The 27,544-nt window shown below is 38.6% G+C and overlaps 1 protein-coding gene across 2 annotated transcripts in view; it reads right to left on the minus strand.

Moving 5' to 3' along the window:
• The window catches only part of LOC126237519 (putative E3 ubiquitin-protein ligase UNKL), a 303,009-nt gene that overhangs the window by 179,922 nt on the left and 95,543 nt on the right, over positions 1–27,544 (minus strand). The window contains exons 6-7 of one of the 2 annotated variants that reach the window (XM_049947689.1): positions 26,617–26,724; positions 7,178–7,380 (exon numbers count right to left, since the gene is read on the minus strand). In XM_049947689.1, coding sequence (XP_049803646.1) covers positions 7,178–7,380; positions 26,617–26,724 — 311 coding nt within the window. The remainder of the gene's footprint in view (positions 1–7,177; positions 7,381–26,616; positions 26,725–27,544) is intronic. The other variant, XM_049947690.1, reaches the window with a different exon arrangement.

Genomic DNA, 27,544 nt, shown 5'->3' on the forward strand with positions numbered 1-27,544 from the left:
GAGCTAACAATACCTGAAAATGATAGAGAAACCTAGGGGACTCTATCATAGCAACATGTCTTATTAAAACAAACTGCTGTTCATGTTTTGTTGCATGTTGTTTTTATTTTTAAATTGATATGTAATATATCGTGAAACTGCATAGGTCCACAGTGATACTGTCATTACCGGTTCAAGAACGTAATCCAGCATCATCGCCATAGGGGTCCCACCCGATAGCTGTGCAGTACCAGCCATGTATTGGTTTCTTCACCCAGGTTCGCAAGCTTGTAATTTGATTTCGTAATTCGAGTTCCAACGTCTTGTAGCGGTACCACTCTGCTTGCAAAGCCGTTTGCTAAATACCTTATCTGCAATTATTAAATCTGTAGAAGTATCACGCATAGGCAGCAAGCAAGAAGTAATATCAATTTTGATTTTAAACTTCTCAATATTGTAAAATTACTGACTTACCAACAGAACAAATTGATGCACTGATAAAATTTATGCACCCTCAAGGCCCAGCTCATTCATTTTATTCGCTCGACAGACAATACAAGTGTTGGGTATCAGAAAAACACTTTCTTTCCACGTTCTCTGCTCATTCAATATCATCATCTGGCCAATGTTATCAATTTCCAGAAAATGAACTGTAGAAAGTGGTTCAAAAATTTTGAAAAATGTAAATTGCAATGTTGAGAAGAATAAAATCAAAACTAACATTACTTTTTGCTTGCCACCTATGTGAGATGCTAGTACAGATTTAAGAATCAGTGATAAGGTCCTTAGCAAATGCTCCGTAAGCCAACTGGTACGACCACAAGGCTTTTGGACCAAAATTAACTCTTCGGTGAGCACGCCTGCAGCAATTGGCCACAAGATTTAGTTCTCTGTTAGTATCACAGTTAGCATTACACTTGGATGAATGCCAAAACATGTATTTGTTACCTGTAACATGTCACCGCTTGCTAAATTTGTGCAATTCATCCTTACAGCAGTCTGGTCACTACTGATGCTCAGAAAGTGAGCGTTGTGTTTGCTGCTATGCACCTCGTGATGTAAATCTTTTCTATATTTGTGTTTTTCTTCCACTTCAAGGTAAACTTTATTTTACTTTAGTATGCAGAATTCCAAGAAAATAAAACCACAGAAGTCCAATCATGTCTCTTCAGTTTTCAAGACGAACTATGTACAATCTCGACATTTTCCTACAAAGAACAAAGCTGTGATTTTTTTTATCGACAATGCGCAGCAATGTAATAGATCGAGATACTAAGAAACAGAGAGTGGTCCTGAATTACACTGCTACCGAAGAGGAGTAGACACTGTAGATCAGATGTGGTCATCATGAAGCACTTAAAGAATTACACAAAAATGGCCACTTGCACTTTTTACAGACATCTAGATATTGTTGGGATAAATACAAACATTCTTTTCAAATTCAACAATTCTGATAAGAAAGAAAGAAGACAACTTTTTTAAACATCTCACCTTGGCCTAATGAAAGAACATTTGAACCAACGAGTGTTACTTCAAACACTTTCCAAGAATATTTGTACCTTTTGGACCAAGTATAGGCATGAAGATGAGCAGAACAAGGAACCAGCAAAACCTGAAATTTGTTACGTATGCGACAGGCATAAAAACAACAGAACAAACACAGTATGTGTGAAATGCAAGAAAATGTATGCCAGAAACATAGTGGCACAGACTCACAATGTGTGCAGTGTGAAACTGAGCAGCAGATGGAAGTTGATGAACTTATTCACAATCATATGCAGTAGTTTCCTAATGTTTTCTCTTGTTACTTTCTTTTCACATGAATCAGTCCAATTGTGATATACTTAAAAAAAAGACGATTACGACGACAACAAAATGTAAGGAACAAAGAATATTGGCAACTTATAAATCACAATGACAATAATAGACAAGTGTGAAGAAATAAATAAAAAATTATTTTTAAACAGCTATGAAATGTTATGTTTTGTCAATTAAAACACAGCGAGTGATTATATAAAGATTATTTTTCCTACAGTTAAAAATATTAATACTAACTGGGGTGTACAAACTGCAAGGCACCCACTCTATGTTTGAAATTCATTCCCATTAAAAGGTTAAGAACCTGGATGAATAAACCCACCCTTGTCTGGAACTGCACAGCTACTGAGTGGCCCTAATTGCAATGGGGTGGTCTGTTCATGTTCTTTAACTGGTAGCGACAATGTCACCACGGACCAATGCAATCCACTGAGATATTACTTGTTGGTTTAAAAATGAAAACCACATGCAATGAAACATGGACAACACACTGCTGCATTATAGCCTGTGGCCATGGTACATTCCCTCATATTTGTCAGTCACTTTCAGGTATTGTTAGTGCACACTGGAAATTGAAACTTAAGTTTCTGAATGCTTGAAAATATACCTTTCCAAATGTGTTAGTATGGAATCAATTATGGACAGCAGATGCTCTACAAGCTATGCAATGTGATCTGTTTTCATAATTTGTAAGAAAAAATCAAGTTTGCTCCGATTTTGTAGAAATTCAGAAAGCAATATGTGAATGATATTTTTTTAGAAAACTTTGTGTTACTAATTTGTTGTGTCCAAAGTTTCATGTTTATTGTGCCTTTAATCAACGAGATACAAGATCTCAAAGTTAAACCTTTATTCACAGTGCGGTTTTTCTGGATAGCCCTGGTGGGGCTTAAAACACATCCTTTTGAATGAGACTGCTTTGAAGCTTTACTAAAAAATGCTATTTGTAAAAGAAGTGTTGTTGTTGTTGTTGTTGTTGTGGTCTTCAGTCCTGAGACTGGTTTGATGCAGCTCTCCATGCTACTCTATCCTGTGCAAGCTTCTTCATCTCCCAGTACCTACTGCAACCTACATCCTTCTGAATCTGCTTAGTGTATTCATCTCTTGGTCTCCCTCTACGATTTTTACCCTCCTCGCTGCCCTCCAATGCTAAATTTGTGATCCCTTGATGCCTCAAAACATGTCCTACCAACCGATCCCTTTTTCTAGTCAAGTTGTGCCACAAACTTCTCTTCTCCCCAATCCTATTCAATACCTCCTCATTAGTTACTTGATCTACCCACCTTATCTTCAGCATTCTTCTATAGCACCACATTTCGAAAGCTTCTATTCTCTTCTTGTCCAAACTGGTTATCGTCCATGTTTCACTTCCATACATGGCTACATTCCATACAAATACTTTCAGAAACGACTTCCTGACACTTCAATCTATACTTGATGTTAACAAATTTCTCTTCTTCAGAAACGCTTTCCTTGCCATTGGCAGTCTACATTTTGTATCCTCTCTACTTCGACCATCATCAGTTATTTTACTCCCTAAATAGCAAAACTAATTCCTCAGCATCACCCGATTTAATTTGACTACATTCCATTATCCTCGTTTTGCTTTTGTTGATGTTCATCTTATATCCTCCTTTCAAGACACTGTCCATTCGGTTCAACTGTTCTTCCAAGTCCTTTGCTGTCTCTGACAGAATTACAATGTCATCGGCGAACCTCAAAGTTTTTATTTCTTCTCCATGGATTTTAATACCTACTCCGAATTTTTCTTTTGTTTCCTTTACTGCTTGCTCAATATACAGATTGAATAACATTGGGGAGAGGCTACATCCCTGTCTTACTCCCTTCCCAACCACTGCTTCCCTTTCATGTCCCTCGACTCTTATAACTGCCATCTGGTTTCTGTACAAATTGTAAATAGCCTTTCGCTCCCTGTATTTTACCCCTGCCACCTTCAGAATTTGAAAGAGAGTATTCCAGTTAACGTTGTCAAAAGCTTTCTCTAAGTCTACAAATGCTAGAAATGTAGGTTTGTCTTTTCTTAATCTTTCTTCTAAGATAAGTCGTAAGGTTAGTATTGCCTCACGTGTTCCAACATTTCTACAGAATCCAAACTGATCTTCCACGAGGTCCGCTTCTACCAGTTTTTCCATTCGTCTGTAAAGAATTCGCGTTAGTATTTTGCAGCTGTGACTTATTAAACTGATAGTTCGGTAATTTTCACATCTGTCAACACCTGCTTTCTTTGGGATTGGAATTATTATATTCTTCTTGAAGTCTGAGGGTATTTCGCCTGTCTCATACATCTTGCTCACCAGATGGTAGAGTTTTGTCATGATGGCTCTCCAAGGACATCAGTAGTTCTAATGGAATGTTGTCTACTCCCGGGGCCTTGTTTCGACTCAGTTCTCTCAGTGCTCTGTCAAACTCTTCACGCAGTATCTTATCTCCCATTTCATCTTCATCTACATCCTCTTCCATTTCCATAATATTGTCCTCAAGTACATCGCCCTTGTATAAACCCTCTATATACTCCTTCCACCTTTCTGCCTTCCCTTCTTTGCTTAGAACTGGGTTTCCATCTGAGCTCTTGATATTCATACAAGTGGTTCTCTTATCACCAAAGGTCTCTTTAATTTTCCTGTAGGCAGTATTTATCTTACCCCTAGTGAGACAAGCCTCTACATCCTTACATTTGTCCTCTAGCCATCCCTGCTTAGCCATTTTGCACTTCCTGTCGATCTCATTTTTGAGACGTTTGTATTCCTTCTTGCCTGCTTCACTTACTGCATTTTTATATTTTCTACTTTCATGAATTAAATTCAATATTTCTTCTGTTACCCAAGGATTTCTATTAGCCCTCGTCTTTTTACCAACTTGATCCTCTGCTGCCTTCACTACTTCATCCCTCAGAGGAGCTACCCATTCTTCTTCTACTGTATTTCTTTCCCCCATTCCTCTCAATTGTTCCCTTATGCTCTCCCTGAAATTATGTACAACCTCTGGTTCTTTCAGTTTATCCAGGTCCCATCTCCTTAAATTCCCACCTTTTTGCAGTTTCTTCAGCTTCAATCTGCAGTTCATAACCAATAGATTGTGGTCAGAATCCACATCTGCCCCTGGAAATGTCTTACAATTTAAAACCTGGTTCCTACATCTCTGTCTTACCATTATATAATATATCTGATACCTTTTAGTATCTGCAGGATTCTTCCAGGTATACAACCTTCTTTTATGATTCTTGAACCAAGTGTTAGCTATGATTAAGTTATGCTCTGTGCAAAATTCTACAAGGCGGCTTCCTCTTTCATTTCTTCCCCCCCAATCCATATTCACCTACTATGTTTCCTTCTCTCCCTTTTCCTACTGACGAATTCCAGTCACCCATGACTATTAAATTTTCGTCTCCCTTCACTACCTGAGTAATTTCTTTTATCTCGTCATACATTTCATCAATTTCTTCATCATCTGCAGAGCTAGTTGGCATATAAACTTGTACTACTGTAGTAGGAATGGGCTTTGTGTCTATCTTGGCCACAATAATGCGTTCACTATGCTGTTTGTAGTAGCTAACCCGCACTCCTATTTTTTATTCATTATTAAAGCTACTCCTGCATTACCCCTATTTGATTTTGTATTTATAACCCTGTAATCACCTGACCAAAAGTCTTGTTCCTCCTGCCACCGAACTTCACTAATTCCCACTATATCTAACTTTAACCTATCCATTTCCCTTTTTAAATTTTCTAACGTACCTGCCCGATTAAGGGATCTGACATTCCACGCTCTGATCCGTAGAATGCCATTTTCTTTCTCCTGATAACGATGTTCTCTTGAGTAGTCCCCGCCCGGAGATCCGAATGGGGGACTATTTTACCTCCGGAATATTTTACCCAAGAGGACGCCATCATCATTTAATCATACAGTAAAGCTGCATGTCCTCGGGAAAAATTACGGCTGTAGTTTCCCCTTGCTTTCAGCCATTCACAGTACCAGCACAGCAAGGCCGTTTTGGTTAATGTTACAAGGCCAGATCAGTCAATCATCCAGACTGTTGCCCCTTCAACTACTGAAAAGGCTGCTGCCCCTCTTCAGGAACCACACGTTTGTCTGGACTCTCAACAGATACCCCTTCGTTGTGGTTGCACCCACGGCACGGCCATCTGTATCGCTGAGGCACGCAAGCCTCCCCACCAACGGCAAGGTCCATGGTTCATGGGGGGGAAAGAAGTGTTGGTGTATCCTAATTTCACAATAATCATCATTTTTGATGAATTTGTAGATTATTGAAAAATATTAGGCGAATGAAATTTTATATTTCACATCCTTATGGTAATGATCTATTGCATATAAAGTTTCATGTTCAGCATGCATTTTCTCTATGAGAAATTTGATTTTTTTTTTTTTTTTTTTTTTCATAATGTGATTTTTTCCGCCCAATTTTGATTCAAATTATCTAGCATTGTTAACCCATGTTGGATAATCAAATGTACATTTTTTTGCCAGTTAAAGTCATGTTCTTTATAATGAGCCCAGATAGAAAAGTTTTATATAACAGTCTTTTCTGCAAAATTATTTTAGGATCTTTTTACAAAATCTTCAACTTTGGACTTCATTTATTTAGTACTGGACAGAGGCACATTTATATTTGAGAAGAATGCTTTTTTACGTTACTACATACCAAGTTCCCATTTGTCATACCATTAGTTCAAATGGTTCAAATGGCTCTGAGCACTATGGGACTCAACTGCTGAGGTCATCAGTCCCCTAGAACTTAGAACTAGTCAAACCTAACTAACGTAAGGACATCACAAACATCCATGCCCGAAGCAGGATTCGAACCTGCGACCGCAGCGGTCTTGCGGTTCCAGACTGCAGCGCCTTTAACCGCACGGCCACTCCGGCCGGCCATACCATTAGTCCCTGACATATAAGAAACAAAACTGAAATTTTTTTGGGCACCAATACTTTTAAGTGAATTTGTCTAACATTTTACGGCTGAAGATGGCTCATAAAATTCTTTTTGTTATTATTTTCGAGATAATACATGAAGTTGTACAAGATGGCCAACATTCACTTCTTTCAACAAAATATTGCCCGAGCTGCCAGAAATTCCCGTTCACTCTTGTCAAAGTCGTGTATGGAGTTAAGCAAGTGATTATACCACAGCCAGTATTACTTCGATGAACATGAAATTTGACCAATGTTCATTGGGTGCAAATGCGAATGTTCATATAAAATTACCCAAAAGCAAAATGTGTAAGTGGGTAATACCACCAATCATATCTCAGCATGAGATGTTACAAAAACAAGACTTACACGACAAAAACACAAAGACATGTTAAAATCCAAAGAATGAGGTGCCCAAACATATACTTACGTTCAACATGTGCGAATGCACAAAAGACACCACGAGGGCAGTACCCAGCAGTTTGAACATCATTACATTTTGTCGACTTGTAAATCTCAGGGTGAAATTGTTGCTCAGTGCGTGTATGACAGTATGCACACTGATCACCGTTGTCACAATTGCTTGGTTCACCCCATTCGTCACCGTGTTTGACACTCGGACAAGGTGTCGATCTGAAATGAAACAGATACTGAGCAAGATGTTATTTCTATTAATTATCTATTTCAAATAGTCTGTATATCACTCAGACTGGGGTTGGAGTTAAGAGCCACTAGGTAGCACCATTCAGGTATGAATCTTTAGCCCCACCCTGTCGACATCGGTAATTTAATATTTATAAGTTCTGGGAAATCCTGTGACTTTCTTGTCACCAAAATTCTGTACTATTTTAAATACTTCAACTGCCTTTAAAATAAAATACAGGAGTATTGACCCTTCAATGGGAAGTTAAGCTATACAATGTACACAATCATATAATTTTTTCCCCCTCTCATTCTTTTCTAATAATTTTGTACCCTAGATAATATTGGCATACAAACAAACAAGGAGAGATATGCACTTCAATCGATTAATCTTCACCTGTTTGTCTCTATAAGCAATAACAGGCGGACATATTACGAGTTCACCGGGAGGGGGGCTGTAGATTAAAGAAAGTTATTAGCAAACAAGAAGAAATTGCGTGAGCAGAGGATGGGCGATCCGGAACCAGTATTGTCATACCAATCTCTATGCATAATAGCAGTAACAGGAAAAGGATGTACATAAATTTATGAATGTTAATCTAATAATGTACTGCATACTGAAGGTCTGTTGATATTAACGCCAGCTAAAGTTCACTCAGGATATGACTACTTACCAATTTCTTTCAAAATTTCTTTTTTAATTATTTAAGCAGCAATTTTTTAATCAGTTTCCATTATATATTTTACTTTATGCAACCCCCCCCCTCCCACCCTCCCCCTCGTCTGTTCTCAGAGACACTATTCCACAAACCACTATGTTCATGCAATAAAGTTTTAGTTTTAAGTGTTGGGTTTTAGTGGCAACTCCACTCTCCAATTCAACATAAAAATCTACTGACTATATGACACAGTTTTATAGTGACATCAGGTACTTCAGAACTTCAACAATGCCAGACACTTATGGTCTGTCCAGTCAAAAGAGGCATGTATACAAAACTACCAATGAGTCACCTCCAATTTATATAAAAGCACTGTGATACAAAGAAGCAATTGGATGTACTTTTAACATTTTAAATTGTTATCAAGGCAACTCAAAGTATTCAAGTGCACCAGTAAGTCAACTACACATCAGGCATCCATCGGTATTTTTGGAGTGGCTCACTGTGGTAAAGCATATCAGTTTGGGGAAAGTGACATGTTTGTCATCATCTACCTGATGGATGAATGATGGTCGTGACATTTGTAGAATTTATTTTACTACTTAAGTGATTTAGATTCACATAGTGTTCGTAAGTTTATTTCATATTTTTGCAGGTACACGGGTCTGGATGGATGCAGCACATCTGTGTGGCGGGACAATGTTTGCAACTCGTCTATTCTTTGTGGTGCCTGGCAGTTTGGCAGTTTACTCCACCATATGTTCCCCAGGCTCGGACATGTACAGTGCCCCATGGCATACGAGTACCATGATAATATGTCAAAAACAAAAGAGGAAACTAGAAGATATATTTTATCTGTAATATGAGCTAAAAAAGTTGTTATTCATGTCAAACAGTGCACGTGTAATGTCATAGTTTATGAAGGTTACCATCTGGTAAAGGGAAGAACAATATAATCTGATTTCTAAGGACACCCTTTCTATTACTGTTAGAAAGTTGAGGTAAGAGAAGAAAGGTTCACGGCTGCCAATGCAGAAGAAGATGCAGAGAAGACAAAGTTCATGTACGAAGAAAAAACAGGGTTTAACTGTATGGCTAACTTAGAAGATGCAACACAGTATTTAAAAGTAACAGCGATCATAAATTTTATCAAACATAAACACTTTTCACAGATCACAGAATACTTTGAGGTCAGAATCTGACATAATGGTTAAGAACAATGAGGATCAGCACAATAGCAGGATGAAATTACTGATAGAGATAAAGAGCTGCTGGTAAAGCTAACAGGAAATCCTCCTGCCAAAAGAAGAAATGAGTCCAGTGTCACTGAGGGGCACTGGAACTTAACAGCTCATTCGTCATATGATTCCGTGAACTAATTTACCTCCTCTTTCACATGACACTACAGCTAATACAGGTTGCTTGATTAATTATTATATCATTAATTTGAACCCATGTAAGTAATTTCACATTTCGAACTCTGAAAAGTAATTTTCAATAATACGTCAAAATACTTGTCGATATTACATCCATCCGTTGTTAGGAACATGTAAAATCAATCTGCTTCTTTATAATTAGAACTATTCAGTTCCAAACAACAAAATAATGTAAGTGACGCCAAAAAATAACATACGTACAGTATCTTTGAAACAAGAAACATGTTAGGAAGATTTGGAATGGAGTAATTCATGTGTAATTAACTAAAATGTAATCAACACTGTTTATGCAGTGCATTTCGAAGATATTTCCTTAGAAACAGAAGAACTGTGGTTGATTTGGTACCACATTCAATGTATTTCACTTGTAGCTACTGGATGATGATATTTTTTGCAACTGCTGATAATTTTTGTAATTATAATTGGCAAATTTGCTGTATGTAACAATGTACAAATTGTTATAATGAGAGTGTGAGGGGCAGGAGAAGAATATCAATCACTTCTGTCACCACACCAGAGAATGTTATCACTCGATGCCACACAAAATCTGGGCGGTGAACTAAAAAAAGTGTAACGGTCAGAGTTTGACAACAAAACATTGAACCCACCAGCAACAGTCACTCTGAACTCCAGCACACGACTGTGTCGTGTCTTTGTGTGAGGCCAATCAAGAAGATAGGTTGCTCGATTTGGGAGAGGGGACCACCAAAGAGCAAGGTCATCAGTCCCATCGGATTATGGAAGGACGGGGAAGGAAGTCAGCCGTGACCTTTCAAAGGAACCATCCCAGCACTTGCCTAAAGTGATTAAGGGAAATCGCAGAAAACCTAAATCGAGATGGCTGGACGCGAGTTTGAACAGTCTTCCTCCCAAATGTGAGTCCAGTGTGCTAACCACTGTGCCACCTCTCTTGGTCCAATTAAGAAGGCTGTCACATTTCGTCCTTTCTGACTGCAATCTGATTTTGTAAAGATTTTGCAGAACTCCCATCACTAGTTATTTTCCTTCTGTGGCTTGTTTGGCATAATATCTTTTCTTTACAACAGTCTTACATATCTGTCGAATATTTAGGGCTCTCGATAGTTTGTGCAGTTAACAGCCACAATAACTGATTTGTACTAGTTACGAGTTAGATGATGAACTATGTTCAGATTTGATCATAACAACATCACTATTCTCATGTAGGGATGTATTTGTTTGTTAATATGTGCACATGCAGCTCTTTCGTATGGCTTAATGATTATCGTATCCTCTTTGGTAAAATATTCTGGAGTTAAAATAATTCCCCATTCGAATCTCCAGGTGGAACTACTCAGAAGTAGTTGTTTTCTAGAGGAACAAACCAGCTGTCCTATGAGCTGTAACAGAGAATGCTGTATCCCTCAATCGAGGTGGCACATTAGAGAATTTAAGGAGAGAGATGGATAGACTTAAGCTAGATATAATGAGGAATAGTCAAGTGCTGTTGTGGCAGGAAGAACAGTACTCTTGGTCCAATCAGTACAGTGTTATTAACACAAAATGAAATAGGATGAGTAGGTCTAACAATGAATACGAATGCAGGAGAGTAGATAAGCTTCTATAAACAGCATAACGAATACATCATTACAATGAAAACAGATAGTGAAGATAGATACGAAGATAACATCCACCACAGTAGTACAAGTTTAAACACCAACAAACTCTGCAGATGAAGAGACCGGAAGAATGTGCGATGAGATAAATAAAATTATTCAGCTGTTGTAATTGTGACAGAGAGTGAAGTTTGAAAGCAGGAAAGGAATAAATAGGAAAATTTTAGGAGAACATGGACGGGGGCAAGGGGAGAGGGAGATGGTACAGCAAAAAAGGAGGAAGACCCTAGTGGAATTTTGCACAGAGCACAATTTAATCATTTTACATGGTCTATGAATCACAAAATAAGTTTGCATTCATGGAAGATAACAGCAGAAAGTGGAAGTTTCAGACAGATTGCACAGTGGTAAGACAGAGACACTGAAACCAGAGGGAGAGGGTATAGCAACAAAAGAGGTAGACCCTAGTGGAATTTTTCACAGAGCACAATTTAATCATTTTACATGGTCTATGAACAACAAAATAAATTTGCATGCATGGAAGAGAACAGCAGATAGTGGAAGGTTTCAGACAGATTGCACAATGGTAAGACAGAGATGCTGAAACCAGATTTTAAATTTTAAGATATTTGCAGAGAGCAGATGTGGACTTTGTCCATATGTTGATTATGAACTACAGATTAAAACTGAAGGAATTGCAGAGAAATATGAAATTAATGACATGGGACCTGGATAAATTGAAAGTATGAGAATTTGATCAGAGTTTCAAACAGAGTGTTACGCAATGATTGACTGAAACACAGGAACGGAAACAACAGAAGATGAATGGGTAGCTTTGACGAATGAAACAGTGAAGGCAACTGAGAATCAAATAGGCAAAAAAACAAATTCTAGTAGAAATCTGTGGATAACACAATAGATACTGAATTTAACTACGGTACGAGAAATCTGGAAATGGAATTAAAGTTCAGGGATAAAAACAAAAACTTTGAAGTTTTCCTATGATGAAATTCTATTGGACATGACAAAGGATTTGGAAGAAATCACATGAATGGAACGGAAGTCACCTTGATAGAAGGTTGTACGAAGATCATCAATAAGAGTAAAAGATGGGTAACAGACTGTAGTTTAATCAGGTGACACTCACAGAATTATACTATCAAATGAGACACTAAAACCAGTTGTTGTATTTTATTATTTTGCAGCAAAATATCTGACAATGTTCAAAGTAGATATGATTTAAAATGCAGACTAGCAATGAAAAGAAAAAAAAAACAGTTCTTAAAAATAAAATTTGTTAACTTGAAATGTAAACTTAAGTGTCAGGAAGTCTTTCCAGAAGGTAATTGTATACAGTGTACCCTCGAACATAAGTGAAACGGATCAGACAAGAAGAGAATAGAAGCTTTTGAAATCTGGTGCTACACGAGATCAGATGGGTATATCGAATAACTAATGAAGAGATACTGAATCAAAGTACAGAGAAAAAGAAGTCTTTGGCTCAACTTGACTAAAAGAAGAGATCAGTTACTAGGATGTAGTTAGAATGGTCGAGAGAGAGAGAGGAAGAGAGAGAGAGAGAGAGAGAGAGAGAGAGAGAGAGACTAAAACTCAAATACTGTAAGTAGGTTCACCTATATCTACACAACTACTCAAACGTTATCTACACGACTACTCAAACCTTATCTACACGACTTCTCGAACCTTATCTACATTACTACCCTGTGATTCATATGCAAGTGATTGACAGGGAGTGGACTGAACCACTTTCATGTGAAAAACAAACATCTACATCTTTCCGTGCATGTTCTGATTTCTCCCTATATATTTGGGACTCAACAAAATATTTTCACATTTGTAGGAAAAGTTAGTAATTGAAATTTCATTATAAGATCACACTGTGACAAAAAACACCTTTGTTTTAATGATAGAAACTCCAACTCTTGAATCGTATCTGTGAAACTCTCCCATTTAGGGCAGCACTACTCCAGAAGAGGACAGACAAGCATAGTGTGGGCAGTCTCTTTAGTAGATGGACAGCGTCATCTGCAAACAATCTACAGAGTGATGCTCCAATTGTACCCTAAATCATTTACATGGATTAGGAACAGCACAAGAACTGTAACACTTCATTGAGGAACACCAGATATCGCTTCTGTTTCATTCGCTGACTTTCCGTCAGTTACTATGAACTGTAACCCTTCAGACAGGAAATCATGAATGCAGTCGCACGAACTAAGATGATACTCTTTAGATTCGGTTAGAAACCGTTTCTGAGGAACGGTGTGGAATGACTTCTGGAAATCTAGGAATATGAAATCAATTTGAGATCCTCTGAGGATAGTATTCATTACTCTTATGAGTAAAGACCCAGCTATGTTTCACAATAATGATATTTTCTGAAACCATGTTGACTGTATGTCAATAGATCATTTTCTTCAAGGTGTTTCATAATGTTCAAATGCAGAATTTGTATATAATATGACAAAGGATGTATGTATGCATGTATGTTACACATGTTGTCCTAATCCAATGGATCAATTTCGACCAACTTGGTACACATACTACTTACTGTATGTAAAGAAGTACTATAGGGGTAAGTACTACCTCCCACTGGACGGAGGGGGGGGGGGGGGGGGGGGTGAAATTGTGGTGACATGGGAGATGGACAGAGAGAAGGGGTAGAGTAGATGAACAGAGAGAGGTGGTGGGGGAGGACGAGATGGACAGAGAGAGGGGGGAGGAAGGGATGGTTAGAGGGGGGAGAGGAGGAGGTGGTCAGAGGGGAATGAGGAGAGGGGTAGGAGGAGGAGGAGGAGGAGATGTGTGCAATGTACAGTCTTAGACATAAAAACTAACCGCCGGCCGGCCGCCACAGAGACCAAGTCTGAACCGTTCACTTAAGGTGGCCAATAAAACTGAATGCCCCTGACAAAACCAAGTCCAGCAATCTGCACAATCTGGCAATGCGGAAGTGTCAGGAGGAAGTGTTGTCTACTTTCTAGATGTCTTCCGATTGTGCGGGCCCGTGGTGTAATGGTAATTGTCGTGCATTCTAAACTTATGGTCACCTGTTCGCGTTCAACTGCCCCCCCCCCCCCCCCACCCACCCCAAGCACCATTTTTAACCACATTTCAGCACTCGCCTAAAGTTATGAGTTTGATTGAACATTGAAGATAATTTACTTCACATTCTACCCACCAACAACAACAAGTACTTCCAGAAACAATTATGTAGGACAGCTCGTGGCTGCGTTGTGATCAGAACAGCTTACGCCCGAGCGTTTTCTTGCGCTGCAGCGGCTACCGGCCAGACGCCACCCGCTGCCTGAAATTCAGCGCTGCTCAGGTGAACACGGTGCGACGATGTCAGTGTGTATATCAACTGTCATTTTCGAATTTGAAGTTCTGGTTATCATTTTACAGTTAAGCATTGGATTTTGCATACCTGAAAACCATGAACTATGATTAAGCATAGTAAATTTGAGTTGCAAGTGGAAAAAGGTGTAATATCAGCAATACAATATTTACTTTTGGTATAACAGAGGGGTGAGTGCAGAGGAGGCAGCTAGAAAAATTTGGACTGTGTGTGGAGCGAGTGCTTTTGGGAAACATACGCTAGATAAAGATATTGTTGTTTCAACAAAGATCTTTCTGGCATGAATGATTTTCCACATTAAGGAAGTCTCGACTACTGATATATATGATGGATTACCATTTAACCATCATTCGACATTTGCATTCAACAGGCAAAGTTCAGAAGTCGAGTGTAGAAGTACTGCACGCTCTAATTCGAAACAACAAAAATCAACCGAGTGAATATTATTGAACATCATCAGGTTGCTCATTGAGCATTCCTATGCAGTACTGTTAGTGGTGACAAGTTATGATGCCTTTATCATTAACTTCCTAAGAAGAAATGAAAGGCTGAGCCCCACCAGAAGACGTAAACTGGTAGTGTGAACATAGTTTACACCTGATAGCTCCAAAAATGTGTTTTGGGCTACGAATTCTGCCCCAAGGGGTGTGTGCATCACAGCTGGAATTTGTTTCCAACAACTGAAACACCTTTCGGTCGCAGTGTAAGAAAATCGAGCAACAAAACTACATCACCTGTGCTACTGCATGATAACGCACTCTGTTGATTTGAGAAACAGAACTATCCACGAGATTGACAGCAAAGTCGTCTCTCAGGCAATTGATAGGGAAGTTCTTTCTCAAGTACTTGTCCTTCTCGTCATATACTCATAAAATTTTACCTTTCCTGCTGTTGATCGATCAACTGTCAAGGCAATTCATTTCTAGACGAAAATACTCTTCAAACTACACTACTTTAATGACATCATTAGAACCAGTAGGTTTCTGCAGGCATAGAATTTGTACACTACTTTAGCATTATCAGATTGTTTTAGATATTTTGAAAGAAAATTCTGCTGTTGATTAATTTCTCTTTGATGATTACTGTTGCGTTCAGTAAACTAATGGACAGAAACATCACTTCTGCAGTCTACCTTAATAAAGCATTACGTATCTGTAAGACGATTGAGCCTACTTTAACACGAGTTAGTAGGATATTACTGACTTTTGACTTCAACTTCATGTCCTGCATCATACGCAAATATTATGAAAATGTGGCAGTTCATAGATAAAATTAGTATTCACAACAACAAAAAATGTCGGCAGAAAGCAAAAGTGGCATTATGAGTTTAGCAGTACCATAAGGTTTTCGCTCTGACACTAAGGGTTTGTGGACATTAATCACTGGTTCCTAGCCAATTCCATGTCACTAAACTTTGAAAAAACACACTACATGCAGTTCGGAACTTGTAAGGAGTGTTCCAGGAGTATATGCCTAACATATGATTACCAGCAGATAGAAGAAGTGGATGGTGTTAAATTCTTGGGATTACAGCTTGATAATAAATTCAACTGGGAAAAGCACACCACAGAACTGCTGAAGCGTCATAACAAATCTCTATTTGCAATGCCAATTGTGTCAGACATAGGGAATATAAAATTGAAAAAGCTGGCATACTATGCTTACTTTCATTCCATAATGTCATATGGGATTATTTTTTGGGGTAATTCATCAAGCCAAGCTAAAGTTTTCCGGGCACAAAAACGTGCAGTAAGAGACATGTGGTGTGAACTCAAGAACATCCTGCAGAAGCCTGTTTAGGGAACTAGGGAGACTAACTACTGCTGCCCAATATATTTATTCTTTAATGAAATTTGTCATTAAAAATATATCACTTTTTCAAACCAACAGCTCAATTCATGGAATCAATACTAGAAATAAGAATAATCTTCACAAGGATTTAAAGTCACTTAGTCTTGTACAAAAAGGTGTGCATTATTCACCAACACACATTTCCAATAACTTGCCAGCAGCCATAAAAAGCTTAACTACCAATGAAATTCAGTTTAAGATAAGCCTAAAGGATTTATTGATGGCCAACTCCTTCTACTCCATTGACGAATTTCTCAGTAGAACCAACTGATATTTTTGTGTGTGTGCGCGCAATAAAAAACAAACTTTTTTATTTTAAATTCAGTGCACTATTATGTGTAAAATGATTCTTTCATATAGTGTTCATTAAAAAATGCCGATCATTCCACTTGGGACCTGCAGAATGGTACATGAGCTTATTTGTTTGAGTTGTAAATATTTGTCATGTACTGTTGTTTTTCTGACATGTTCTACATTCTGGAGGACCTCCTCACTACGGATCAATTGGAATGAAAGTAAATCTAATCTAATCTAAACTAAAAGTAGCAAGACAAATTATGCTCGAGTGTTGTCTTACGATTCCCTCATTGAATTTTTATCTGCCTGCTTGTAGCTCTGCCACAAAGAAATTAAAAATCTGGCTTTCCGCGAGTATCGAAAGGCGAACAAAGGCAGCGTGCACCTGACACTCAAGCACATAACCTAGGAGCTAGAGAACAGGCTGTGGTGTCTTTGATGTACTTATTGGCTCAGTAGCTGCTATGGCATGTAATTCGCAATGTAAGAGATGAGAGCAGTTGTATTTCCCCCGTGGAACGACTTTCGTCGACTCAAAAGCAGTAACTGATATCCTTATGTCACATCTCAAGAGAAAATTACTCACATTATTCAATTGAAATGACATGATAATATCAAGTGAATTTAGCAGGATAGTTCTGTGCCATCAAGGAAATAACTCGTCGGTAACAGAGTTGCCAAACATATTATGCACTGTTGCCAAGTTTCAGTTATACTGCCAGGAAGGTTACCAGCTGATGTGTTCTGTGAGTGACCTCAGATGCGACTATAGCTTCATCTCAAAGTTGCAGTTGGCAAGGGCCGCAATATCCTCATTATATGTCAATGAGTCTTATTCACATTTCTGTAACTAGGTTCGGGGGCTAGAGTGTAATTACTTGCAATAAATCGATGCACTGAGTGCAAACTAAATGTCATAAATTAATAACTGGGACAATTATTTGTGTTTTACTGTCTTAAACGGACCGAAACCTTGAAAGCGTATTCACCAGAAGCGATTAACAATTTTGGAGCTTCTCCAGTGGTTGAGTTGGCAACGTATCTTTGCTATACAATATTGTTATTGAGATCACTGTAATTGGCACATCCGCGAGAAGACAGGCATGGCCTGGCTTTCTGTTGTCAGCTTTTCTGACGGATATTCTGCCTTTGCTCGAAATGTGAAGACTTAAGGTGAATTTGAATATTCCATACGGCGAAAATTTGATGATTCTATTCTTACAGCTCTAAAATTCTAAAAACAGTTACAATAAGCGGCATAAAAGTGCCTGTGAACCAACAATTAATAATGCAGTCATAATTAGAGGAATGTGACAAATTCCATCTGCCATCTGATAATTGTGAAAAACTACTTTTTTCATTTGCACAGGACCGTAGTATGAACTCAACCGTTTCATACGATTCCTATACTTAATTTCGTTGTGATCGTTTTCAATGACGGCAGGGGAGGAGCAAAACCATCTGACTTGAAACATACTTTTCCAGTGGGATTTGAATCTTTGGCTACAGTTGCAGTAGCACGTCCAGTGAGGTATCAAGAATGTGAGCAATCACTCATTGCTGTAGTATAGGCTAGGGCAGAAAGAAGCAGGTTTCCGACAAAGTAAACGATGAGAGACACTGTCACTGTCTCTTATTAAACAGGAATTGTTCAGAAAATTACAACTATACCTATTAAAATGTAGGATAAAAGTGTGTGTGTGTGTGTGTGTGTGTGTGTGTGTGTGTGTGTGTGTGCGCTTTCGGACATTTCCGAAAGAACAAACACTACGAATCGAAATAGACAGCCTTGTTAATCAATTACATATCGAAGGACAGATGTCCAGGCTGTCATGGGCATTAAAACAGAACAACGGCGTCAGATGAAAATTTGTGCCTGACCAGGTTCAAACCCGGATCCGTAGTGTCTTTTCTTTCAAACATGTCCGAAAGAACAGACACCACACATATATCCATATTCAGCGTGTTTCAGGAGGAATAGTACATATTTTAGCAGGTGGTAGTACAGACAAAATTGCATTAAAAAAATTCCAAATAAATGTGTCCATTTTTTATTGAGTACAGAGATACAGCTGTTAGTACGCAAATCTAACAAACTCAAAGGAAAGGCAAATGAGGACGTCAAAAGTTGATTTTCAAAAATTCTCCCACCAACTTCAATGCACATATGACTTCACTTGATAACACCACGTGTAGCTCTTCTGAGGTTGTCTTTGTGTTCTTTTATGAGGGCTGCACTATTCATAATCCGAATGATCAAATCGGTTCTTGGGTTTACTTTTTCTTTGTAGACTTCGCCTTTAACCATCCCTACAGGCAAAAATCCAAAGAGATAAGGTCCGGGAACCTTGGTGGCCAAGAAAAGTGCCCATATCTACTGGTCCATCATCCGTGAAATGTTAGGCTTGGATAATGTGTCACCTGACGACTAGAATGTGCAGGAGCCCCGTCATGCTGGAGGAACATACGAATTCTTGTAGCCAAAAGAACCTCTTCCAAATAACGCTGGAAGCTCATTTTCAAGGAAGTGTAGACAACTGGGTCCTATAAGGACCAACATACGAAACGAAAATGCAACGAACCCAGCTGTATGTACTCAATAAAAATTGGACAATGTTATATGGCATTTTTTCTGCAATTTGTCTATACTACCATCTCTTACAATATTTACTATTCCTCCTGAAACATCCTGTATAATTATTCAGGTCTCGACGGGTCATTGAAAGTTTTCAGTGCTAGACGCACGTCATCGTCCAAATCCTCGTGGGAATACAGTGTGGAATAATGGATAATGGATTTGGGGGGGGGGGGGGGGGGAGGGGGGGGTGAGAGAGGTACCGCACATGTGGTATGCGGCAAAGATGTGAATTCGTGTCTGACGAGAAGCATGTGTAGATAGGTGCTGCAGAGAGGTTGGCTGTTGTGTCCCGATAGTGCCCACCGTCGGAGGTTTGGGTCCTCCCTCCAGCATGGGTGTGTGTGTGTTGGCCGTAGCGTAATTTAGTTTAGGTTAGATGAAGTAGTGAGTTAGCTTAGGGACCAATGACCTAAGCAGCTTGGTCCCATAAGATCTTACCACAAATTTACAAAAATTTAAATCCAAAACACTGCATCTCAGTTCTTACAATAGTGCAATAGGTATGCACTGGTTAGATGTAACTGAAGAGAGATTCCAACTCTGATTGTGGTTAAGAGCGAATCCCAAGTGCACGGTTATGAACAATTAAGAGCGGAAACTTAATGTCATCGGAGCCTTGCTGAAGGACCGTGATATGCGATCGTTAGACCGACTGCACAAAGTTCAGTTTGTAAATACATACATACTTAGCAAAATATATCATGTCGCAGCAGTCTTACCGATACCGCAGGTCATCGCACACAAGATACTAGCTGCAGTGTGTTGGTATGTGTGGAATATCTTCGAAGTATCCTTCCACATGGCGACTTTGCAGAGGCAAAACAAAGGACTTGGAATTAAATACATTAGGGTGAAGGCTCTTAGTTTTGGCCACTACCCCACTTATGGCCACCTCGATGTCAAAGGTTAATTTTTAAGCTTCTCTGGAATACCAGCCAGTTCTACGATAGATTATAATAAACTTTGTGAAAGGCTCTATTCATTTGTTTACATAATCATTCTTTTGTCTGTTTTTGTTTGGAGACACCATTTTGTGAAATTATCAGTGTTGAAGAAGCTGGGTTTTGCAGAAGTTTTCTTTAAGCAACACATGATCTGTTTTTTGTATTTTACATGTTTAAATAAAACATCAGAAGAAACTTAATCTTTTCAGAGGTAAGATAAGACACCATATTTTCATTTCTGTTAAGTTTTATATGGCTCAGCCTAAAAACATGTTATCAAAAGTATGTGGCCATTAACAGATCCATATTTAGCCCTGGTTCCGGGTTATGGCCACGCATGTGGCCATAAGTGGAGACATATATGTATCCTGTTTTGGCCACTTCTAAAAACTGATACAAAAACGTCAATATTGATGTTCTGTCCTACATTACACTAGGCTAATTTTATTTAAATAGGATTATTAAAAGATTTTTGGTATTTTTATATAAATACATACCACATTGAAACTTCCTGGCAGATTAAAACTGTGTGGCGGACCAAGACTCGAACTCGGGACCTTTGCCTTTCGCGGGCAAGTGCTCTACCAACTGAGCTACCCAAGCACGACTCACGCCCCGTCCTCACAGCTTTACTTCTGCCAGTACCTCGTCTCCTACCTTCCTAACTTAACAGAAGCTCTCCTGCACTCCATCATCAATATTGACATATATTCAACACACAGCAGCATTTTACAAAATACAGATATTCCTTCAACACCCACCAACAGTCTTATTCCTGCAGATATATCAACAACCCACAATAGTATTTCACATAATTCAGGTACTCCAACTTCCAACCATAGTCCATCTTCAGTGCGTATCCAAGTGACACCACCAAAATCATTAGCAACAGTTTTTGAAGGTGTCATCACTTGGCCAAAACGCAAACAACGAGGCACAAAAAGAAAGAAAGAACACCCACCCACTGTTGTGACTAGTGACAAGTGGGTGGAATATCATGAACTGAAGGAAAAAGAGAAGCAAGAGAAGGAGCAGGAAAAAAGGAAGAGAAAAGCTATGGAGGAGTTAAAGTCCAAAGAGCAGCACTTGGCATTATCTTCTTGTAAAAAAGCGGAAAACAAGAAACAGACAAGAGTCAAGTGACAGGCCGACAAGTTCTTCCGAGAAAGAAGAACGGACGGACAGTGGAAGCAGTTTAGATGACTACGTAGAAGGAGATGAAGGTGATATACCAGAAAATGTGAAACTATCTTCGAGTGAGAATTTGAAAGTAGGGGACTTTATTTTGGGAAAATTTAGTTTAACAGGAAATAGAACAACAAGACCTGCAATTTTTAAGTATGTATCTGTAATTTTGAAAGTGCTTTCTGATTCAGAATATGAAATTCAGTGCCTAAAAAGTTCTAATGTTCAGAAAACTTGTTTCGAATACACTGAAAATGATGTTTCTACTAGAACGGGTGAATATATTATAGGGAAACTGCCAGATCCAGTCTTGATGCAAGAAGGACGTTCATTAAAAACAAAGTTTCCTGGTTCCATTGATACTCGTAAGAAATAAACTTGTCTGGAAGTTGATTTAAGTAATTACTGGGACAATACTTTGCCTAATGATTTTTTTTTTTTTTTTCTGTTCATTCAGTTGCTGTACCTTTTACCTATTTGATGTACGTTTGTTGTCTTATATACTTGTATAAAGCACAAATTACCTTCTGGCACATTGATTAAGTTATTTTAGCCATAGTTTTATTATAATATGAAGTGGCCATAAGTGGGGAAACAACTGGCCATAGGTAGGGTTTACATGGCCAAAACCAGGGAAATGCGCCATTTATTTTTCAATATTTTTTTCTGCTTTTGTTATACAACTTAGAATACTTGTTTTTACATGGTTGTAATGTGTAGACTTCGAAGCAATAGATACGATTTTTTGAAGTAATTTGTATACTTTCTTCCTATAGTAAAAATGTGATGTATCTCAACTCAAATTGCCCTTAATGTGGCCATAACTGGGGCCTCGACCCTAAATCTAGATGTGACGCACTCATTCTTTTATAGTAATACATGCCACTAAGACAGGCATCAAGAAACTTCTGTTCCCCTCATTAGATCCTGGGGATAGGAACGCTCCTGTTAATGTAGCACATATAGGTGCCAGCCTAGATTAAGTCCGAAAGTACTATGTTGATTGCAGCTGTATAAGACCTCCACCAGCATAAACTAACACTAGAACCGTCTATGATTATATTACCAGGCATCGTCTTTACAACCCAATTCAGGTAAATTAACCTACTAAAAACTGGATGAACATCTGGAAAAATATCAACAGTAAAATTCAACCAACTAGAGTCAGTGCCGTACGTTACGACATTGTAAACGAAACCATACCTGCAGTGGAACGATTATGGAAAATCAAATTCAGACCATCTCCATACTGCGACAAATGTCAGCTTGTAGAAACTGTAGTGCACATTTTCTTATGTGAAAATAGTATCAGAATTTGGAACTGGAATAGGAAGAAATTAGCACTATCAACAGAACCGCAGAAAGTCATATACGGATAACTGAAGCTTTACAACCCAACTGGAAATTTTACCTGTCCGCAAAGAATAACAGTTTTTCGTGGATTCTGGGGCAGTTTGTGTTTTATGTGTTAACAAACAAAACTTCTAACTTAGGAAAGTACATGTTTTATATTGCAGAAGAACATTTTAAGCTGAAGAAGAATAACAAATATAAGGAAAGGTTTCAAACTTTTTTGTCTATTGCATTATGTGGGCCACAAAGAGATGGACAGTTTTATTGATTAGAAGCAGAATACTATTCTTTCACTTTTTTTATTCCTGGAATCTTCTTTTACCTGGTGCTGAAACTCTTCTCAAACTTAAAAAAAAAAAAAAAAAAAAAAAAAAAAATAGTGCAGTGGTCAGCACGTCTGTCTAGTAAGCAGGAGGTCCAGGTTCGAATCCCGGGCGGTCACAAATTTTCATCTGCCGTTGTTCTGTATTTCAACGCGCTCTGACAGTGTGGACATCAGTCCTTCAATATTTAAGATGCAATTGTTTTTTGAGGCTCTAGAGGTGATTTGTGAACATTTGTCTTGCCATCAATGTAACGGGACTTCAGTGGCATCCAGCCCTTAGTCATTCCTTTGTGACGGCGCTAACCCATGTCATATACATGCGAATCAGATTGTAGTAAATATTTAGTCAAATAACAAATGGTCAGTATACAAGTATTTACGAACAGTAGAAGCAAGATTGCAGCGAACTGATCACTTAACCAAGTGCAACATAGAGTACCTGTGTAATGAGTCATCCAGCTGAATAGCTGAGGGTAATATTTGTTAAGCAATTCACTGCATAATTAATGTAATACTCGCACGATGATCTCTGTAGTCATACTATATCATTAGCAGCTCACGAATGGAGTGCTATGTTTGTTAAATCGGATTACTCAAGCTGATGCCAAATATAGAGAAGTGACGACGCCACCACACTATCTTTACTGAAGTAGGTAGGCAGCGCTAAATTATGTACGCCACCATTAATGTTACTGTAAGCAGTTTGACAGCATAACACCACCACACCCACTGAAAATCTGTACGATTATCATCACACAGTTGTAACTCACAGCGATTACAAGTTGCTGATGTTTGTCAAGAATAGCGGAAAGCGTCTCATGAATGTCAAGTTCCATTTGCATTACGCCTAGGATGGAGAGAATCCTAAATAACAGTAATAGGTCACCCAGCGAAGAGAAGAGTCCGCGTATTGTCTCAAGTTCTCGCAGTTTGATATTAATGCAGTTTCCGATGGTTTTACACTAACGGGTACTTTTGGCTATCGGAATACTTATATGGGAATTATCACAGCGTAATTGCTAGAACGCTCAACTACCTTAATAACACCTCATTCTGGATTGAATACGACTCTGAAAGTGACATTAATTTGACGTTTCCGTCCATCTCCTGATGTCTTACTGAATGACATCTTAAGGGCACGCACAGTTATGTTGCCTGCCGCATGGATTCTGTGAAGTGTTGTGGCAGCTGGCAGTCATTGCTGAATACAGACATGTGCAAATATCCTCACTGCTCTAAGGGAACTCGTCTTTGTTGCATTTTTCCCATACCGTAATTAGCACAATAACATAATGCTTATTCTGCTGAAGAACTTAATGCCCACACGTCCTTAAATAAGAATCTCCTAGCGGGAGAAATGCACGAAAGGAAACGGACTGTTGGACAAAAGAATGGACAGCTCCCGGCTTTTTGCGTTTCCGATAGTGCCTACGATAAGAATCTGGTGTCATATTAGACTTCAGAACCCTTAAATGTTTATTTTTTTGCTTCATACTAAAACAAAAGCTATGATATGAGAAGAGGAAATGACTTATATGCTTCTCAGGAACTTTAGTTTTTGGTGTTTATTTTCTCACTTCAGACTAAAACAAGGGCATTGATATGAGAAGAGGAAATGAAAAATATGATTCCAAGACATAATATTTCCTTGTGTGCTACGACTGCGTGCATGAAAGCTCTGCAGTTAATTTTTGCGTCTTAGATAAATTTTGGTATCATCTCACATTACTTTGTGAGAAAGTTCCCATTTTTTTGGGATTCAAATAGAGTGGACATTTCATCACTGTTTATACTCTGATGACTAATGACATGATACCCTTTGCAATTCCTCCATGGCACCTGTGAGTAGAGTCTCACGTTGGTTACTATTAGAACACACAGGCAGTGATGTCCCTCTCACTGCAGTCAGAGCCAAGGTCATTTCTTTCTGTTTATGGTGAAGCGACTGCTGCAGTATCCATGCTCAGCCAACATAAACAAATCGCTGCGGCATTGGGCACTGCTAATCGCTGCACTTATCTCGAGCCGCGACAACAAGAGCTCACTGTCTCCCCTAATGATATTATGGAGTTATTACATCTTCCTTACTTAACGTAATACGCAGGTTGTGGGTTGGGTAAAAATTCAGTTTGTACTTCCCATCGCATTAAAATCTTTTACAGTCATATTTGATGCAATATTTATTATTGGTTGTCTCTCTAATGTTAATAGTATTGATTCAGATTGTGCGTGAATACGAAAACACATGCACACGCAAACACACAAACAGTGATTGATTGCAGTGAGGGTGACGACTACTGTGTGTTGAACAACACATGCACCAAACAATTCCTCAGTTGGCGTCGAGTGGATGAGATTTTTCAATTACCTTGAATTGCAAGAATTGTAAAGAGGAAATTGAAAGTAAATGGACTTGTATGCTAAAGAGCTGCGACAAAGCAAAGCTTGACCGATTATCAGATAATTGTCCACATGGGTTTTGTGGATGAGTATACTTTTAGTAACCAACCCACCAACCGTCATTACATAAGATTTCTCGAAGGTATAGGGGCATTGATTTCATTAAGTCGTCGATAGTGCAGTGTGATGGTTTACAGACAGAAGTTTTCTATATTCGTCCAAAGGTCGCTTGCATTTGTAGCTCCACATGGCAATGACCTTGTTACCTCTGTATATATATTCTCTATCTGGTTGATGTTTATCCTCTCTTGGCCCTGAAACCTATCTGGCACTGCTCTTCTGTGATGGATGGGGCTCTGCTCCTGTAAATAAACTGTTATCTCGTTACTTCATATATTTATATTTAAATAACGTATTTGTAATAAGCACATTGTATTAGTATTTTCCATAGTGTTTAATAATTCAGGCCCTGTCATAGATAAGTGATCTAGATTCAACAGTCCGATTAAGAATGTAGTTTACCCTGTCTATCATATGAAGAGAGCCATAGTCAGATATCCACATTAAGACTGACTGGCTGAATCCGATTAGAACAATCTGGTATCGAAATGAAATTGCAGACATCAGATAATTTGAACGTCTGTATTGCAACAATGCTGGGCACATAATTCCTTTGATGGAGTAACATTTAGCAACTGTCTAAGAAAAAGTGAGAAATATGTCTACTAGCAGCAATGTAACGTAACTATAACCCATATTTATGTGATGGAAATACTGAATCGAACAATACACATCTATTTCAGTGGTGGGAAGATACACCATATCGGATTTGCTGATATAATAATGATAATAACAATAACAATAATAATAATAATAATAATCCCATGTGGCGGATAGGGGAAAACCTCCCCCATATGGGTGGTACCAAGGAAATCAAACACTTGGGGTGAACCAAATACTAACACAATCCTGAACAGCTACTCAATCCATTGAACCCAAAATCCAGACACGTCTGAATGAAAATCACCGGTACTCTGGTCACCGTCTGTTAGCTCAATGAGCTCGGGTGAAAATGTTTGCTTCCAAAGGCTTCAACACCCTCTGGTTTTGTCTGGTTCTGGTATCACCCAGGCCAAACCAATGAAACACAAGCAAACATGAACTGTGCAAGCAAAATCAACTTTACCCGAGGTGGTACACAATCCGCCCGTCGACAGACAGCAGCTGGATTTTCAGATTCTGGGGAGTCCAGGGTAGCACGGCACAGAATATTGGATATCTCTGGTAAATTTCCCTACAAGCAGAAAACATGCATTTAAAAACTAAACATCAGTACTTTGATCCAAACACGAAAACTAAATAATCTCACATAAGAAATCGACTGACAAACAATTTTCATCCTTGCTTTTCAAGAACCATGACTAACTGACAATGAAACCTTGCATTACGGAAACCATCGCATCTTGGAGAGCAAAACACAACAAAAGTAGCGAAATGTGCACCATTCTTCGGCGTGGCATTTCTCAAACACAGATCTATCATCAACTCTGTCAAAGAAATCAAACCCATCAACAATCGACTTATGACTATGCTCACTAAGAGCACCAATTAAAAATATACACTCATCAATGCACATGCCCCCACCCACATCTAAAATAAGAAAACACCGAAAATGTCGAAACATTCTGGAACACACTCGAAAAAACTATGAGTAAAAGTCACCAAGATGACGTGAAAATACTAATGGAAGACTTCAACTCTCTGTTTGGGACAGAAAAACCTATAGAAAAATCACTGGTACAAAATCAACACAACGAAACACTTACACCAACAGCACGCGTCTCACTGACATTTGCCAACAATTCAACCTCAAAATGATGTCTACCCACTTTAGGAAAAAACCAGTTCTCAGGTAACATACTTGGCTAACAGGTGCAAGCTGCCTTCATTCGCCTTTCGAGACTCGCTAAAAGCCAGATTTTTAATTCTTTTGTAGCAGAGCTACCAGCAGGCAGTTACAAATTCAATAAGGGAATCGTAAGACGACGCTCGAGCAAAATTCGTCATGCTACTTTTAGTACCTCTTAGTGTCAGAGCGAAAACCTTACGGTACT

The sequence above is a fragment of the Schistocerca nitens genome, chromosome 2 (genome assembly GCF_023898315.1).
Source record: "Schistocerca nitens isolate TAMUIC-IGC-003100 chromosome 2, iqSchNite1.1, whole genome shotgun sequence".
NCBI classification, from domain to species: Eukaryota; Metazoa; Arthropoda; class Insecta; order Orthoptera; family Acrididae; genus Schistocerca; species Schistocerca nitens.